The sequence below is a fragment of the Cryptomeria japonica genome, chromosome 11, assembly GCF_030272615.1.
Source record: "Cryptomeria japonica chromosome 11, Sugi_1.0, whole genome shotgun sequence".
In the NCBI taxonomy this organism is placed as follows: domain Eukaryota; kingdom Viridiplantae; phylum Streptophyta; class Pinopsida; order Cupressales; family Cupressaceae; genus Cryptomeria; species Cryptomeria japonica.
This window is the reverse complement of record NC_081415.1, coordinates 626,944,402-626,963,770: the sequence shown is the minus strand read 5'-3', so window position 1 is coordinate 626,963,770 and position 19,369 is coordinate 626,944,402. Positions and strand designations below refer to the sequence as shown.

Here is a 19,369-nt window from a genome sequence, read left to right as displayed (position 1 = left end):
GAAGTGTGGATTGTGAGTTTTATCTTGATGCAAGAAATAAAATTTGCCTTGTTGATTTTAAGCACCAAAACGAAGTTTGTTTCCTAACTTGCAAAAAAAATAAAGTTGTTTTTGTATAAGTTTGTGGTTCTTTTTACCTTTGAACAATGAAATTCTTTTTAAGAGCCCCAAACAAATGTGTGATTCTTTTTCAAAAGCCCAAATTTGAAATGTGAAGTTAATTTTAAACCAAAATAAAAAGTGAATTCATTTTTAAAACCAACTTCAAAAACAAGTTAGTAAAAAATATAAATCTACTCTTTAATCTAATTTAAATCTGCACAAAAGAGAAAAATAGTTAGTAAAATCCGCCTATTTGGTGGGCTTCTACAAGCCTAATTTTTTTTTTTTTTTTTTTTGGTTACAAGGTGATTTGTACAACGTTTTGTTACAATAGCGCTAGTCTGCGTTTGAACAGAGGCACTATTTAACACAAACGTATTAAAAGAAAGGGAAAGACAGAGAAGGGAAAAGCACTGAAACAGGGGGAATAGCGCCAAAATAATGCCAAACGCACCAAAACAGTGTCAAAATCGCAACCTGTGTGACATTTTCAACATTCAAACATGTTATTGGTTAAAAAAAAAATGATCTTTTTGGTGTTTGGATTCACGTCGGGTTCACCAAATGATGCTCTGCAAAAAGGATTAGAAAATCTGTTTGATGGCAACACACACAAGAGCACAAGAAACAAACGTTAGTGTTAGCAACAAAAGATTATCCTAAACAGGCATATCAAGAGAGATATTAAGCATGAAATAGAAAGCATATAAACATAAAATGAAATAGCTAATCAAGATGCTCATAGTTGCTCCTCCCTTGTTCCTCTCCTCTCCAAGTCCCAAATGAGTGTAGCTCTCAGCAGCTTTTTGCACTATGGATGCTTATGGAGGATTGAGATTTAATACTAAGCTTCAAATATGAAATGAAAAGCTAAATACTATGCTAGAGTAGATAGTGATGCTATGAAAAAGCTCTATGCTAATGCCAGTATAACAACAATACTCTAAAATGCTTCTCCTTTTGCTTGAGGAGAAGGGTTCTATTTATAGAAGAAATAGGGAAATGAAGGGTTAAGATTGAGCAATCTTAACAAGGGTTAGGATTGAAAGTTGGGGATCCATGTGCACAATTGGCACCAATAAAATGGTGACAAGTTTCAACATAGGATTGGGTTGAGAGAGGAGGTTGGAGGCATTAAAGGCCTGAGAAGACTTCATGGTTATCTAGAAGGTAAGGGTCAAGCCTAAATTAGGATTACCCACTGGATTAGGAGTTAATGCAAGGATAAACCTTTGTGCAAATGTTTAAGAGATAATCATGGTCAAAGCATTAATGGCCTGATGAGACCTTTGGGTTGGGTAGAGGTTGAGTCAAAACAAATGTTTTAACCATGTGGGAGGGTTGAATTAACCATTAATGGTTATTGGAGACTTTGGGGATTAAGTTGTTGAAGGTTGAAAGCCTTCAATGGTTATCAAAGACTTTGAGCCATTTAGTGGTTGAAGGTTGGAAGCTTTCAAAGGTTATCCAAGACTTTTAGGCTTTGAGAAGTGACTCCATTTTGCTTAGGAATGTGACAATAATTAGGGGATGGATTAAATTAATTAGGAAGGGGTTAGAAGAATCTAGAAGGGGTTTAGGCATACAAGTGGATTTTGTAGGAAAATGCAAGTGGGAGAAATTTTGGTATTTTCAATTAAAATAAAATCATTTATTTCAATTAAATGGTGTAATTTGCATTTGGATAAATATTCAAATAAATATTAATTTATTTAAATGAGAAAAATGAAGATAAAGCATTAAAATGCTTGAAGACTTTGAGGGAAACCATTAAAGGCTTGAAGACTTTAAGGAAAACCATTAAAGTCTTAAGAAGATTATAGAAGGAAGCCATCAAGTTTGAAGACTTTAAAGCCATCAAGTTTGAATACTTTAAGGGAAACCATTAAAGGTTTCAAGTGGGTGAGGATAAATAGGATTTTAAATAAATAATTTATTTAAAATAGTTGTGCAACTTGCTTTTGTAGGAAAATACAAGTGGGTGGAGGATAAAGGTGATTTAAATAAATTATTTATTTAAAATAATTGTGCAACTTGCATTTGTAGGAAAATACAAGTGGGTGGAGGATAAAGGTGATTTAAATAAATGTTAATTTATTTAAATGTGAGAGGTGGGATTTTGGGGGTTTTAAATAAATATTAATTTATTTAAATGTGAGAGAAGATTTAATTAAATAAATATGATTTATTTATTTAATTAATGGTCTGAATTTGGTTAAGTGAATTAAATCAAATAAATTGAATAATTTATTTAATTAATAGGAGAAGAGGGTTAAGATGAATTAATTAAATATTAATTTAATTAATTATTAATTGATGGTTAAATAATCAAATAAATACTACGTATTCATTTAATTAAGTGGACAGATTTATGTGACTACAGAACTCATTTCTAATTAAATCCTCTGGGAAATGGAATTGGTGTGGCCTACCTTTGCATATTGCTCTCTTCCTGAACATGCCATTGAAAAAATCCTCAAGATCCTAGGGTTCTTTGAATATAAGAGAATCCTAATCTTAGATGCAAAGCATATGTCAAACTTTAGGTAGCTGGCATCCTCTCTGTCCGAGGACAAAACGGTGCTCCATAGTTGTACATGCATCAGTAATCAGCAAACCAGATCCATTTAACTAGCAAAGTAATTAGCACCTTTAAATAAAAACATGTGCATGAGAAGGGAGTACCATCCAAATGGTCTATCCACCTTACCACTTTTTATACCCACTAGCCCTACATGAATTGCATCAGTTAGGTAAGGTGCATAATCAAAGGTTACTACTAGAGAGGAGTTTAGAATCTATGCTATCATTAACATGTAACGAGTTGGCATGATGGTTTCAACATCTTCCCCAAAAATCTGACATAGTGACCAATACATGCCTTTAGCCCTTAGAGTAAACAAATTCAGGGAGAAAGGCTCCATGGTACTAGGGCCTACAATAGTTAACCCTCCTATTTTAACCAAAAACTCTTTCAAAGGTCCACTCCTGAGGTGATCCCTTTGTACATTGTAAATCTAGGCTAACGTTTCAAAATTGATAGGCTCTAAGTAATTTGATACCTCACTGAGCTTAAACACCTTCCTAAATTCATCATCATTAATCTAAATTAAGGCTCTTCCATTCACATTCCTAATACATTTAGCCATAGGGTCATAATTGTGTGCAATCTGGGTTAACAAATCTACATCCATGAAAACCCCAGGGACTATGAGCTTTCCTACATCTAATTCCCATATGCTATTCATTGGGGCAAGGGCATGTCTTTGACTGAATCCTACTTTGAAAAGACCCAGAGCTGATATCCATATATGTGGATCTCTCAACCAGTTGCCTTTGTCATACAAACCATCTCCAATTCTTAGACGGGGAGCTTTAGGTACCGATTCTTTAAATTTGGCCATGACATTTGTGGACATAATCAGTTGTTCCAAGAAATCATCACATATGTTTCTATCCTGATAATTCACCTTCCCCTTGAAATCCCTTCTTGGTGCCATCCTGGAATCAGAGCTATATTAATTAAAATTATGACTAACCTCTGAGAAAACGAGCATGCAATGATCTAAATTCAAGTAGTAACAATCAAGCAACATGAAAAAACTCACTGGTTGTTTGAAGAAATTCGCTCTATGCACCAACTCCTCTGCAGAACTCTTTGAAATGATGTCAATGTCCAATTGATGTGAAGCTAAATATGGCAACAGAGCAATGAATTAAAGCATTTAAAACCGCATGCTTTGGCAATCAGTTCAGAATTGAATTCACAACCGAATTCGAAAAATGGCTCCAACGGATCATAACATTTTTTATGTTTTTCTCCTTTCTTTTGGTATTTTGGTATGGTTTTGTCACAAACCAGGCCTGATATTATGAATGCAGTATGTATTGTTTCTAGATTTCAAAGTAATCCTAGGGAAAATCATGAATCAACAGTGAAAAGGATTTTTCGGTACTTAAAAGGCACAACAAATCTTGGATTATGGTATCCTAAAGATGAAAATTTTGACCTATGTGCATACACAGATGCAAATTGGGCAGGAGATGTGGATGATAGAAAGAGCACCACTGGAGGAGTGTTCTTTCTTGGAAAGAGATTAGTTTCTTGGTTGAGTAAAACAAAGTTGTACATCTTTATCAACAGCAGAATCAGAATATGTTGCAGCAACAACTAACTGTACACAGGTATTATGGCTTAAGCAAATGTTGAAAGACATAAAGGTAAAATGCAAGGAACCTATTACTATATATTGTGATAACACTGCAGCAATTGATATATCTAGGAATCCGATATTACATTCTAAAACAAAACATGTTTCTATCAAACTGAATTTTCTAAGGGAAAAAGTTGAAGAAAAGGAGATAAAACTGGTTTATGTGAATACTAAAGAACAACTTGCAGATATTTTCACAAAACCTTTTCCTAAGGAGACTTTTGAATATCTCAGAGATTAGCTTGAAGTCATACCACTATCGGTAGAGACTTAGACAGTTGATGATTGTCATCAACTGGTAGAATTAAAAAGACAAATCTTTATTCTGGTCTTTAATGAGGAAGCTACTTCTCAGGGGGAGTAGTTGGTATTTTGTATAAAATTAATTTTTGTAGCTTTGGCATTTGATGTCAAAGGGAGAGAGATATCTATGGAAAAACACATTATCTTTTGAGGAGAGTTTTGTATTGAAAATAAATCTTTGGATAAACACATGTTGCTCCAAGGGGGAGAAATGGAGATTGTTGGTTTTTGGTATTTGGCATTTCTGTTTTGGCACTTTGATGGTTTTTCCATCTTGTGTTGCCATCAATGCCAAAGGGGGAGATTGTTGGTATTTTGGTATGGTTTTTTCATTGATGTCAAAACCTACTGCAAACAAGCACTTTGAGATCTAGCAACATTCACTGGCAAGCAAGTAACTATTGCATAGTTACTGGTATATGGTTCACCGACAGGATATAATGTTCACCGGTATCTGGAATGATATGGAAGACACTTGGTAATGTCAAAGACATCATGTTGACACTTTGTTTTGAAGAATTAATCATTGGCATATTCATATTTGCATATTTGCTTTTACTGGCAAATAGGTCCAGGTTATCTAGGGTTACACCGACAAGTTTATCTTTTCCAGATCAGCATGGCACGCTATGGAGATGATTTACTATTGATGTAAATGCATTAAGCCGACATGTTTAATCGGTTATTGCATTGGATATTATATTGTTTGTAAAATGATTTTATTGTAATATGTTGTAGAGCCGACCTACTAAAATTGGTCTTAGGGTATGGTATAAATGTAAGATCTTATTTGTAAGATCAAGTGTGGAATGCAAGAAAGAATTGAGTGAAGGTATATGCGAGATCAAGTAGAGGTATACACGAAGACATCATTTGAAGGTGAAGCTAGTTTTTTGTAGAAGCATATCAGCATTACACCGGTACTGAATCCAGCATATGAAGATGCTATTTTGTGCAGTACATTCTTATTGGATTTAACAATCCAACTATAGTCAGTGTGACTCCCATTTTGTGTTTGAGCAGTGAGCTCTAGGCTATTGGCCTTTCTGCATGTGTAGACCCCATTTATGTACACTTACTATCTGTAGTAGTATCATCTAATTGTGTGTAAGGTTTGCCACCGTGGTTTTTCCCCTTACAGGGTTTCCACGTACAAATATTGGTGTTATGTGTTGTGGATGACTTTATGTTTGTGTTTCATGCATTAATCTTTACCGGTATAACAATTTACTATTAACACTGTTTATCGGCATACTTAACTGGTTTACCGGTATTAAGCATTAACTTGGTTAATTGGTTTTTGGTTTGAATTTATTAGACAACTAATTCAGCCCCCCTCTCAGTTGTCTCCGGGACCTAACACTTTCCTTGTTTCACAGAGGTTAAAATCCGCGCACCTTTTCATTGCAAAGCAGCACTGTCCTTTGGATCTTGTGAAACCCAGGTGTATTTTACCTTACCTGGGTCAAGCTGCTTAAAACCGGGCCCTAACTTCCTTTTGTTGTTTTGCGGAGCATAAACCTTACACATCTCTTCCACGTGAAACAATGCCATCCATTAGATCTTCTATTATCTGCTCGACCTTTACTCCACACGGTGACTGCTTGTCTTTTCACTAACCGTAGGGAAACATTACCGCTAACGGTCTTTGCTGCTTCGCGAAGTCTAAAAACCTTGCATCTTCGGGCTATGAAATAACGCTCATCATTGGATCACCTTTGAGACACGTGGCCACCTCATTTTGCTACTTCGCAAAAGGTAAACTTCATGTTATTTCGCCCAGCAAAATAATGCAAGCCGTTAGATCTTGAGTCAGATGCTCAACTTTTAGCTTCATCCTTTAACCTAGCCACCCAAGTCCACCATCTCTTTCGGTACTTCACAGACTATAAACCTTTGGCAACTTTTCTTCGCGAATCAACGTGAACTATTAGATCAACTAGGAGATGCACCTTCTTTACCTATCATGTCACCCTTTTCATCGGGCCCACTACTTTTTCGCTACTTTGTGGAAGGTAAACTTTGACCACTTTCGGCTACGAATCCACGCGCACCGTTGGATCAACTCCAAGTTGATCAGCCTTTATCCAAAGGATCCGCTTATTTTTGGGACCCGCCTATCCTTTCACTGTTTCGTGAAAGGTAAAGCTCGCACATATTTCCTTTGCAAGACCGCGCACACTGTTAGATTTGCTGGAACTTGCATGTTTTTTATGGGGCCTGACAAAGAGCTCAAAACTTAGGGAAAGGGTGCAAATAATTAAAATTTAATAAAGACCCACCTAAGGCAATTCGTAAGGGGGGGACCCTTTCACGATAGACCTACCCTTCCGATTATGTGGAAAAAGGTAACACAAAAATAGAATGCAAGGGCTTTCAGAACATAGGAAAGGTTAAAATTCAAAAACCCTAAACTCCTTTTGACCCAAAAACTCAGAGGCAACATGAAATGCGAAGCACTACCTTGCAAATTTTAGCTGATTATGGAGCAATATTACCCAAGCTCAAAAATAGTGATAACAACGGCTCTGATTGGGGATGGTTGATTGCAAAATCAACACAAGAATACAGAAACTCTGGAGAATAGACCAAACAAAAGCCCAAAAACAACCAATAGAAACAAACATAATATGTACAGACTAAAACCTATTGTGCATGGACTTAAGAGAAGTAATGCTTTAGGAATTGTCCATGCACTAGAAATTCGTGTACCTCACCATTCATTTTTTGTAAAAATATGAATCCTTTCCATTAAGATCATAAACCACATAGGGGCCTATCCATAGTGACTCAAATGTTTTGTGTTTTCCTTTATCTTGCCCTTTCACATTCCATTGAAGAACCATATCACCAATTTGAAACTTTCTTAACAAGGTTCTTTTGTCAAACTAATATTTGGATTGCAACTGAATTTTCAAATTTCTCTTATGGGCCATAGTCCTAATTTCCTCCACCTCCACCATTTGAATCATTTTGTCTTCCATAGGTTCAGATAACTCCATATCCTTAGCTTGCAGGAACTTGTATACATGAAGAAGATTGTTGACTGGCATCCTAGATTGCATGCCATAAACCAACTCAAAAGATGACACACCAATTGCTTTCTTGACACTAACCCTATCTACCCATAGGGCCAGCTTCAATTTCTGATCCTAAGACCTTTTGTTCTCCTCAAGGATTTTTTTAATAATGTTCAGAAGACGCTTATTGCTGGATTCAGCTTGCCCATTACCCTGAGGATGATATGGTGAAGAATAGGACATAATTATTCCATGACTGGTGCAAAATTCAATGAACTCCTCTGATCTGTAGCTCATGACATTATCCATTACCAGTTTTACAGGAACACCAAATTTGGTTATAACATTATCCATCAAGAAATCAATAACAACCTTACTTGTGGCTCTTCTAGTGGGTATAGCTTCAATCCACTTAGTGAAATAATTAGTGGCCACTATGATCCACCTATGACCTCTTCCTAATTTCTCAACTATTTCTCCAATAAAATCAATGCCCCATTGGACAAAAGGGGCTTCCACTATGACTGGGTTGAGGGGCAAAACTCCCTCATACTTCAATTTGGAAGAAATTTTTTGACATGGGTCACACCTCTGAACATGTTCATGGGCATCTTTGAACAAAGTAGGCCAATAATATCCAGCCTGGACTATCTTACCAGTTGTTGTCTTGGTAGAGTAGTGACCTCCACATACTCCATTATGCATTTCAATTAACATCTTTATAGCCTGGGATTTGTCCAAGCACATCAACAGTGCCCCATCTCTATTCTGCCAATATAGATCATCCTGAATAAGGACATACTTTTGAGATTTTAGTCTCAGTGTCCTCTGGTTGTGGGTCATTCCCTCTGAATATGTTGTATCCCTTAAAAAATGCACTATCTCTGAGTACCAGGGTTGTGTCTCAATACTTGTGACCGGGATGTCCTTAATTTCAACATTATTCACCTCAACATCAAGAAGGTTTGATTCAGCCATTAGCTTAGCAAGACCTAAACCTCTTACCAATTTAGTAATTTTAATCTCTAAATCAAACTCTTGAATTATGGTTATCCATCTACATCTTTTACCAGTGACCTCGGACTGAGATAAAATGTCCTTGGCAGTCGCATGTGGGACATAAGCAATTACTTGTGCATTCACAAGATATGGCCTAAATGCTTTTATAGCCTTAACCAGAGCATACACTTGTTTCTCCATAATTTCATATTTTATTTCTGCAACTTGTAAAGATTTGCTATAAAAATCTATAGGGTGTTCATATCCTTCATTATCCTTTTGTAGAAGTATTGCAGCCACTGTATGATAAGAAGTAAAAGAAAATAGAGAAAAGGGCTTACTATAATCAAGGGACTTCAACACTAGCGCCTCCTGAATAGCCCTTTTAATTTCACCAAAAGCCTTTGGAGCTTCTTCATCCCAATAAGCTTGGTATCTTTCTTGAGCAATCTAACAATGGGCTTAACTATTTCTGCAAATTTGGCAATGAACCTTCTAACAAAATTTACCTTGCCCAAGAAAGATTGGATACCTTTGACACTCTTTAGCTCTGGTACATTGTTTATAGCTTTAATTCTTTTTAGGGTCTATTCTAACCCCTTCCTTGGAGACAATATGCCCAAGCAGCTTTCCTTCAGTGACAACAAAATGACACATTTTTGGATTTAAGGAGACCCGAATTCCAGAGCTTTATTGAAAACCTTCTCCAAGTGCCCACAATGGTCATCCACCCTTTTGGAGAAACATGTTAAATCATCTTGATACACTACCATGATAATGTTAATGAATTCCTTGAAAGCTACATCCACTGCTCTCTGGAAAGTAGCTCCAACATTTTTTAAACCAAAAGGCATTCTTACATATACATATGTTCCCCAAGGTGTGGTAAAAGCAGTCTTGAATTGTTCAGATTCTTTCACTAACACCTGGTTATATCTTGAGAACCCATCCATCATGGACAACAGGTCACAGCCAGTCACTCTCTGCAACATTGCTTCCATATTGGGAGAAGAATAATTGTATTTTAAAGAAGCAACATTTAGGTTCCTAAAATAAACACAGAGCCTTATGTCCCCATTCTTCTTTCTAACCAGGATCAAATTAGACACCCATGATGAATGCCTTATAGGCTTAATGATCCCTCCTTCCCTCAACTTAGTTATCTCTTGTTGCATCTTAGATTCCAACAGGGGGTTGATGGGTCTTTGTTTCTGTCGAAAAGGCTTGGCATCTGGAAGCAAAGGGACTTCATGCTAAAACATATCTTGTCTATACGCCTTCATATCTGCATAAGACCAAGCAAAAACATGCTTATATTTTTTCAATAAATTAATACTTAGGTTAATTCTAACATGAGGAGACAAGTTTTTTCCAATATACACCAACTTAGGGGATGATTATGTCCCCAAGTTCACTTCCTCCAACTCATCTAACTTGGTGGTTGACTGCTGTTGTAAATGACTATCACTGTAACTGAACCTACCTTCCAATTCTAATAGTCCTTTAGGTATCTCATTAGTTTCCAACTGAACCATGTCATTTCCAAACATAGTTTCTCTATCTTCCACCACTTCTACTAATGCATTGCAATCAATTTTTTGTCCATCATAGTTATAAATGCATTGTATGAATCTGAGAATGTCTTCATCATCTGCAAACACTTACCAATTATATACATTATCAGGGATGGCAGGCCTAGCTTTTATCTCAACTGTGGATACATCGATTAGTGTTATGTCATCATTCTTTAATGCAACATTTGCTAAAAAATCAGCCATTATGTTTTTTGATCTTTCTATCCAATTAATAGAGAATGCAGAAAAATGTTCAATCACATCCCAAATTGCATGTTTATATCTTTTCAAACAATCATTTTTAGATGCATATTTAGATCTAACCTGAGAAACAACCAACTCCAAATCCCCTAGTACTCTTAACAACTAAATCCCATGCTTCTTTGCAACTTCAAGCCCCAATAATGAGGCTTCATATTCAACAGTGTTATTTGTACACTGAAAGGCTAGCAGAAAAGAGTATTTGAAGGTTAAACCTGATGGGGACACAAAAAGAACTCTTGCTCCAGATCCTTCTTTAGAGCAAGTTCCATCAAAATAAATGTGCCATAAAACATGCTGTTGAGATTCCAATTCAGTCACAATAGAATCAGTATTTTTCAACTAAGGTAAAATTGGTTGTATTCTAAAATTGTCAAGATCCACATCAATCATACAGTTTAACATATTAGGGTCTATCTTCTCAATTACCCTAGGGGCACGTGGTTCTCTATACAACTTAACCTAACTTCCATTGATTGGGATTGTAGCATATGATAGATCCAACTGAACATTTCCACCTACTGCTGCAACCCATTGTCTAGATAATAGTATGCCATAATGAGGTTTTGTATCAGTTACTATAACATCCATCTTATATGTTGCTTCAAGAAATGTCGCTATTTTTACTTCCACATCTTTAATTGTACCTATCACTGGTACTTCTTTGTTATCCATAGCATAACACTTCCCATACACTGTACTTACTGACAATCCTAATTCTTTCATGACACCATAAGGCATCACATTTGCAGTTGCACCAGAATCTATCATATAGTTCTTAATTAACCGGTTATTCACTAACAAAGTAACATAGAAAGGATCAACCTATGAAGGCTCTTTGTGTAATAGTTGTTCCAACATATACCTCTGGGGTTTGCAACTCAAGATCCTTTTCATCCTTTATTGAACCTGAAGGAAAAGCTATACTACTGTCAGATATCTTAAAAAACAAAGATAGAGCAACTTCTCTATGTTCCTTTATTTTCAATAATTCTACCAATGGGACTGTGATCTTCATCTAGGTAAGATCCTGAGTCATATCAAAAGTGGAATTATTAATCAACTCAATATTAATCTTGGCTTTCTCTATCTTAGGCTGACTTGCCTTCTTCATTGTAGCAGTTCGTTGTATATCACCAGTAGCATTATTATCCATACCCTTGGCTACATCTTTCAATTGGTCACTCTTTGCCTGACTATCTTGAGGAAAGATGCCATGACTTATTGCTTTCTTCTAAGATACTTCTTTTATGAACATTGAGCCAGATTCCCCTTGATCTCCATCATTCTTACTACTTCTCAAGTTATAATTATGCTTGGCTTTGGCTATGGTTGTTGGCATTTTTTATGTTTATGTTGTGATTGTCATTGATGGACACACACTTGCTATGAGATCACCTCTTGAATGTATGAATTATCCTCAACTGGTATTTGTTCCAAACCGGTATTATGTTGTAGTCTTTAGATTATCGATGTTTTGCAAAAAGTGTTTACTGATCTCAAGTGGCATGAAGACCTCAAGCGGTTTGAGGATCTCAAGCGGAATAGACCAAAGGAACTAAAAGCGGCATTTTTCATTTTCCCAGTCTTCATTTTTGTCAAACCAGTAATCTATTTAATAATTAAACTAGTATTACTCTGAGTTACCAACCGATAATCGGTAAAGTTGTATAAACTGACAATACTATGTGATGAGTTATCAACTGATATATTTTTGTGATGAGTTACCATCCACCGACACTTTGACGGTGATTTTGTGTCGTGTTACCAAATGTGTCTAGATACACTGAACCTAGGAACTTGCAATGTAATCCTATTTTTTTAGAGCAACTTACTTGGCAAGTCCCCTGCTTATAATTAAGGTTTCAGGGCCACATCATCAAATATGATGCCACATCAGCATGCTTTTTGCCAAGGTGACCAAAATAGCCCCCCAAAAAAGTGAGACCAATAGGCATGCAAAAGAGACCCCAATAGTTGTGCAGCTGACATGACATCACCTGATTGGTTACTTTTTACAATATTAGTACATTTCTTAACAACTATTGGTACATTTCCTAACAACTAGTGGTACATTTCATAACAAAATTTGATATTTTTTGTTTCAAACAATAGGTTTTATTTGTTCAATTTTTAGAACAAAAGGTATCAACAATCCTCACAACAATTGGTACATGCTCAACTACTGGGTCCTTTCCCCTACTTAACGGATGCACATTCATCATAACTACACAAAATTTAAAATTTGATGTACCCTTTCCTAGACCCAAAAAAAAAAAAATTGCACCCCAAACCCACACAGGTGGAACGAAACCTCCCAGATAAAAGAATTTTAAAAAATGTTTTAGGCAGATAGAGAGTAAACGTTTTCAAGTCCTCCTTATAACGTGTGATCATGATTGTAACCCGGTCTGCGGCACATGCCTGATAAGGGACACTAAGCACGATTTGCTTATTCCGTACACATGTACAGAAATTTGTGGCTTTGCCTTTATATTCACAGCTTACCCTAATTGTTCCCTTGCGTGTATCTTCTTAATTTTGATACACAAATGTATATGGAAGAACTTCTGTGAAGGAAGAGGAGGAATTCAGCACCGTAATCAGGTACTTAAATTCATTATACTGCCTTCAATTTCTATTCTATGTTAATCCCATGCCTTTTTTAAGGTGAATTCAAAGGAGGATATAAGTCTGTTGAATCAATTCTGCAGTTTGGTGTGTGCTCGATATATCAAAACCTAAGTAATCTTGAGTTGATGTTTCTTAAATCTGAAGTGGGTATTCACTAAATGTATGAGATGTCAATATATATGAGCTGGGTGTTGTATGTATTTCTTATACACGAATATGATTAATAACACCCTCCAAACCGATATGCTGATCTTGTGTGCAGGCGATTGGTATTATATTGCTGAAGAGTCAGGAAAGTGGATTGACAATGGAAGGGTATTCCCAAGACCCAAAGAAAAAATCTGAAATCTACACATATGAAGCTCCCTGGCAAATATATGGCATGAATTGGTCTGTCAGAAAAGACAAGAAATTCCGACTTGGGATAGGCAGTTTCCTGGAGGAGTATAACAACAAAGTTGAAATTATTGAGCTGGATGAAGAATCAGGGGAATTCAAGAGTGATCCCCGATTTATGTTTGATCATCCGTATCCCACTACCAAAATAATGTTTGTTCCTGATAAGGATTGTCAGAAGCCTGACCTTTTAGCCACTACTGGGGATTATTTAAGAATCTGGCAAGTTTGTGAGGATCGAGTGGAGATGAAAAGCCTTCTGAACAATAACAAGAACAGTGAATTCTGTGCGCCCTTGACCTCTTTTGATTGGAATGATGCAGATCCAAAGCGAATTGGGACTTCTAGTATTGATACTACTTGTACTATATGGGACATAGAAAAGGAAGCGGTGGATACACAGCTGATTGCCCATGACAAGGAGGTGTATGATATTGCCTGGGGAGGAGTAGGAGTGTTTGCTTCTGTTTCCGCTGATGGGTCTGTGAGAGTTTTTGATTTGAGAGACAAAGAACATTCAACTATCATATATGAAAGTTCACAACCGGATACTCCGTTGCTTCGATTAGGATGGAACAAGCAGGATCCCAGGTTTATGGCTACTATTTTGATGGATAGTTGTAAGGTTGTTGTCTTGGATATTAGGTATCCAACTGTGCCTTTTGCAGAACTCCAACGGCATCAAGCTAGTGTGAATGCCATTGCTTGGGCTCCTCACAGTCCCTGCCATATTTGCACCGCTGGAGATGATTCGCAGGCACTTATATGGGACTTGTCAGCTGCTAGTCAGCCACTAGTAGAGGGTGGTGGCCCTGATCCAATACTAGCTTACACGGCTGGTGCTGAAATAAATCAGCTGCAGTGGTCTTCCATGCAGTCTGATTGGGTTGCAATTGCTTTTGCTAACAAACTGCAAATATTAAGAGTTTGATATTTGTTATGTTTCAATATTGTTTCTAATCAAATCGTCATGAATCTATATAACATAGCCTGACATGATTGTATGGTATGGTAAGCTTTTCACATTCTCTTCTTGGATGATTCCACAACGGAAAAATAAATCAGGTTTAAGTTATATAATATCTTTTTTGTATGTTAATGATAAAATAAATATTTTTGCTAGAGGATTCTTAATTTGTTATACCCGTTCTTCTTAAGCTTTGTGACTTGTTCTTTAAACATTCTGGGTGTTTCGGTCTCCATGATCTTCAAGCTCATTGGACATGCGCTATTATGAAATTCAAATAACATTGTATGGCTGCATTTTAGCTAATTTTGTAAGCAAACAGATGAACCTCTTTTAAGCCAGTAATACTGTCTTGGATCAACAGAACTGGCATACCATATGCATCATGGACATTGCACGGCATGGATGAACTTCGGGCACCTAATAAATTGAGAGCATATTCTTTTCCCCGAATCTTGCCTAAAAATAAAAAAAGTCATGCACTTTGTCGCATTTGTCATAAAGAGTTTGGGTTAATTAACTTTACCCCCAGTTTTCTTCAGTTGTTTCACTAGTTTTGGATGATCGCTGTATGGTTGTGTCAATCCTTGCGGATAACCCCTGGATTTTGGGACAGTAGAGCAATAAAGATGTTATTGTATGGTTTAAAAACCAGCACAATCTTAATACCTTGATTGTGTTGTTTGAGAATTTAGCAAGTGTTTCATTGCAGATTATATATTAAATCGATAAATTCCCATAAGATATGTACTAGCTATGAATAGATTGATTAAGCTTGTGCTATGTCCTCCTCTGGCAATGCAAATCATTATTTCTGTGGGCCATAATGCTTTTCTTTTCACAGTGCACCACGGTCATTTGAGACCCATTCCCTCTACGGAGGGTGATGATTTTTCAGCTCAGGAAGGCATTAGTGTGTCTGGAAGTTGTGCTGTTATCAATGCGAAGTAATTTGTTATATGCAAGAGGAACATAAAAAAAATTAATGCCAAATGACTCAATTTCACTACAAGTTTCTTTGGTACTCACATTTTTTAGGATTTTTTTGACATATTTATTGACATGCACATAACATATGCCCATGCATAGTTTAATTTGTATATTACTGTAAATACATGCATATAGAGTAATGCTGCTTTTTGTGTTTCTCTATGATTTATGTATTAAAATAATCGACTCATTTTAATATATCCAATGTGACTTTAGTACTATTTGCTATATTGTATCAGTATGCAATAAATAAGGGAGGAAAACTGAATGCTGTAGATGTTTGTCTTGTTGCAATGCCTCAACTCGTGTCAAGGTGATCATACATCGAGAATACTTTGTGCACATTCTTATAAATAGATAGAAAGAGAGGTCTAGATTCCAGACTTCATATGTTAATGCTTAATAGCTATGTTGCTGGTTCTGGTTCAGATCCTGGTTCAGGTTAGTAGATTTGGCAAAAAAATTTGGGGGTTGGGTTTGATTTGGGTTCATCTGAAAAAAAAAATGTAAAAATCATAAATATTAAAATATATATTTGCAGACTAAAAGCAGGAATATTAGAAACAACCCACATATTTCTTAGTATTTTTTATATACAGATTTTTAAAAACCTTATAAAATATTAACAAACTTAATATATACATGAAAAAAATCAATATATAATATATTAATAATATACAAATATTTAACTACAAATACATGCAGCTTCATGCCACACCCAATTGGATCCTGAATCTGGTTCAAAACAGACCTGAATCTGGGTGTAATAAGGCACGGATCTGGTAGTATAGGTTAATAGTAATACAGGGTATTTGTGATACATAAGTCTACTTTCACTATAGATGTACACTTAATGTAGCACTTTTTCATTTCTTGGGTCTTCTGTTTTGTAACTTGTTCTGAAATAGTTTTTTTCCCATTAAGTCTGTCTTTTTCTTTGTGAAGTGCAACACTTGCCTACTAGAAAAGTGTTTCAATTTTGCACTACGGTTCTTGTGAGATTCTGGTTTTCACATGAAAGTTTTTGGGCAAAGAATGAAATGATTCACAGGAAAGGAAAATATAGTCGGAGTGAATGGAGAAAGAAGTTACTACATGAAAAGTTAAGCTCAATAGATTTAGAGATTTCTGATAACTTGCTTTTTACAACCAGATTAATTTATGACGATTCATTCTTTCCCTTAATCTTTTTGCTAGGGATTCTATAAATTAGAGTTGTAAATAATTTGGACCAGTGAATTTCACATCTGCACATCTCCATGCTGTCAGTTAATATTAGAGCAACAGATGTGTCTAAAAGAGGAGTTACTTTCTGTTGGGGAAGAAGACTCATTGCTGTAGGGAGAAGAATTGTGGCTAAGATATTCTATAGAAGTATTGCAGACTAAGCAGGAACCAGAATTTACTACAACTAAAAACTAAATTGAAGCAGTGAATGATGTAGGATAGCAAGATAGGATTTTAGTTGTACCACGCAACTCTAGGTAGGCTAAGTACAGTCAATAGCCTTAAATGATCCAAAACTCATATAAATAGCCATATTGGATTGCTTGTAGGGCTGAAGTCAGAGATGAATCCTGTAATCTAACAACAAATTTCACCCAATGGAATATTAATCTTGCTGTTCCTTCGTCATGTTTTAGGCCACTAAAAGGGTTTCATTAAGTATCTGTATTTGTAACATCTAAGTCTGTTGGAGGTGGGAATTGATTGCCAGAGCTTTGGACAACTCAGCAAGTGAGATGTGATGTTGGCAGAGGAGTTGCCCACATAGAACCTGGGATGGAGTCATCGTAGTACTCACATGATGCGATATATTATACTGTCCCTGTGCCACTGGAATCTGACAATCTGTTTGAACCACTGGTTTTTATTCCTGATTTAAAGCAGTGGAGGTAACCTTGTGATATATGTTCACTATCTGGTTTTTTATCTGTTTGAGCCTGAGGATGATAAAGAACTGGGGGTTGGTTCCACAAAGCTTAAAAAGCTACTTTGAGAAATTACTTCTGAATTTCCTTCTTGAATGCCTCTGTTACTTGGCTAACTCTAACAATAATTTGGGTCCCCAAAAAGTGTGCATATTGGCAAGTCTACCTTAATTTCCAACATGGTGTCTTTACTTTGTTGTTTTATAAAGTTTGTGATGGAATCCATGTATATTTCTTCCCACTTTTGATAGAGAATTGTGAAACAATGAATTGTTGAAACAACCCTCAGCATTTGAGTGTCCTTTCTGCCAGCATAACTGGGATTATGCTATAACCTCTGGACAACTGTCTTCATTCCATTCTAGGAAAAGTTTTCTTGATACTCTGTATCCTATGAGAGGGGGGCTTTGAGAAGATAATTTCTTTGTACTAAAAGGGTGTCAATGTTCTGGGTCAAGTGTTCTGAAGACATCTTCCCTTCAGTAAAAGTTGTATTTTTTGTGGTGGCAAGACTCTCTTTTCCTTCCTTGCAGGCCATTTCCAATCATATAGAACTGGTAAAATTGATGACACACAAGACAATTATTTGCCTAGTTTGTATCTTACCTGCTTTTGCTGCTTTTCTAATTTCTAAAGACGATTTTAGTATAGAAAGTATTTCAGGCTATTATGGTCTGCCATGGACCATAAAATGCCTTCCAATGCTATTATAAACACTTTTTGGTTGCATGCATCCTAGCCAACATTTCTTTCTTACAAATGGTTTCAACAAATCTTTGACTGTTGGTTGTTTGCATTTCCAGGCTGGTGATCTTCCTTCCTGCATTAGAGTTGCTCTAATCTCATGCTCTGATGCATAACAATTTATAAATAAGGTTTTACTCTGTCAAGTGTTGCTAAGGTTTGGTGTGGAAATCATGGCCTACTTTAAGTGTAGGATAGTTGGGATTGCACTGTTATATTGGCACAGAAATTGTGGCCTCCACCAAGTGCAATAAAGCTAGGATGGCATCATTATACCACACTTGAGTCCTTCAATAGGGCTTTTAGTGGGGCTGTAAGGATATAGTTTCAGATGCATTTGCAGTCATATTTACTAAGACCAAGGAAAACCATCTCCTAAGGCCTTCATGCTTGGGTGGTTTTGTTGAGATCCAATAATTAGGACTCATTCTTCATGAAGAATTGTTTTTTGTCATCAACATCACAATAACTGCAAATATTCTCTTGTTGGGTCGAATGATGATGGCATTCATTATGTTTTATACCATCTTCCCAGTCTCTCTTATGCTGAGAAGGTTTTGTGTAAGCCATGATGTTGGGAGGATTTATGCCTGCTAATTGATCTCTTGCTAGATGCGGCCCTTTGGGAATCCTGTGGAAGACCCTGTCATGCCTGTCTAAAATATATCAAAGGTCTGAGGGACTATATTTTGCCTCATTTCGCTCATTCAAGAGATAACCGTTTTTGAGGAGCTACAAAGTGTTTCTTGCCTTCTGTTTCACATTTAATGAATAAATTCTGGCCTTAGTTCTGCTTGAACCTTTCATGATGATCTTAACCACATGATGTGAGCTGGTCACTTGAGAAGGTGGAGACTTGAGGTTCTGGAGTTGTTATTCCTTTCCTTTCATGGAGAACCATTTGCAATAGATTCCTCGTAAGTTAATAGCAAGGGTTTCAAACATCTTTTGTCTCTGCACTCCAAGGGCTTCATCTACCCCACCAATAGGAATGATGCATAAAGATGTCAATGAGTTATAATCTCGTATGCTGAGATTAATATCAAGGCCTTTTTTTCTCGACAATTTATAGTTCCAGCATTAGTGGTAAGAATGATGTAGTCAGATGTTATAGGTTATAGTCCCATATACCGAATTTAATGTTGTGGCATATTTTGTCCACAAGTTATAGTTCCGGCATTAATAGACTAATAGTTATCAATTAGAAGTTTGCGATTGGTTTGGCAAAGCATAA

General features: G+C 36.3%; 1 protein-coding gene across 1 annotated transcript; it reads left to right on the top strand.

Annotated features, from left to right (window-relative positions):
- The first annotated feature begins 12,840 nt into the window (after positions 1-12,840).
- On the top strand, positions 12,841-14,625 carry LOC131063144 (WD repeat-containing protein LWD1). The gene is made up of 2 exons (XM_057996912.2): positions 12,841-13,080; positions 13,370-14,625. Exon 2 carries the CDS (start codon positions 13,415-13,417, stop codon positions 14,432-14,434), a length of 1,020 nt encoding a protein of 339 aa, XP_057852895.1. The 5' UTR covers positions 12,841-13,080; positions 13,370-13,414; the 3' UTR covers positions 14,435-14,625.
- The last annotated feature ends 4,744 nt before the right edge of the window (positions 14,626-19,369 follow it).

What these genes read in the sequence shown, in the direction of transcription:
- LOC131063144 (XM_057996912.2), top strand. Translation starts at nt 13,415, where the DNA reads ATGGAAGGGTATTCCCAAGACCCAAAGAAAAAATCTGAAATCTACACA.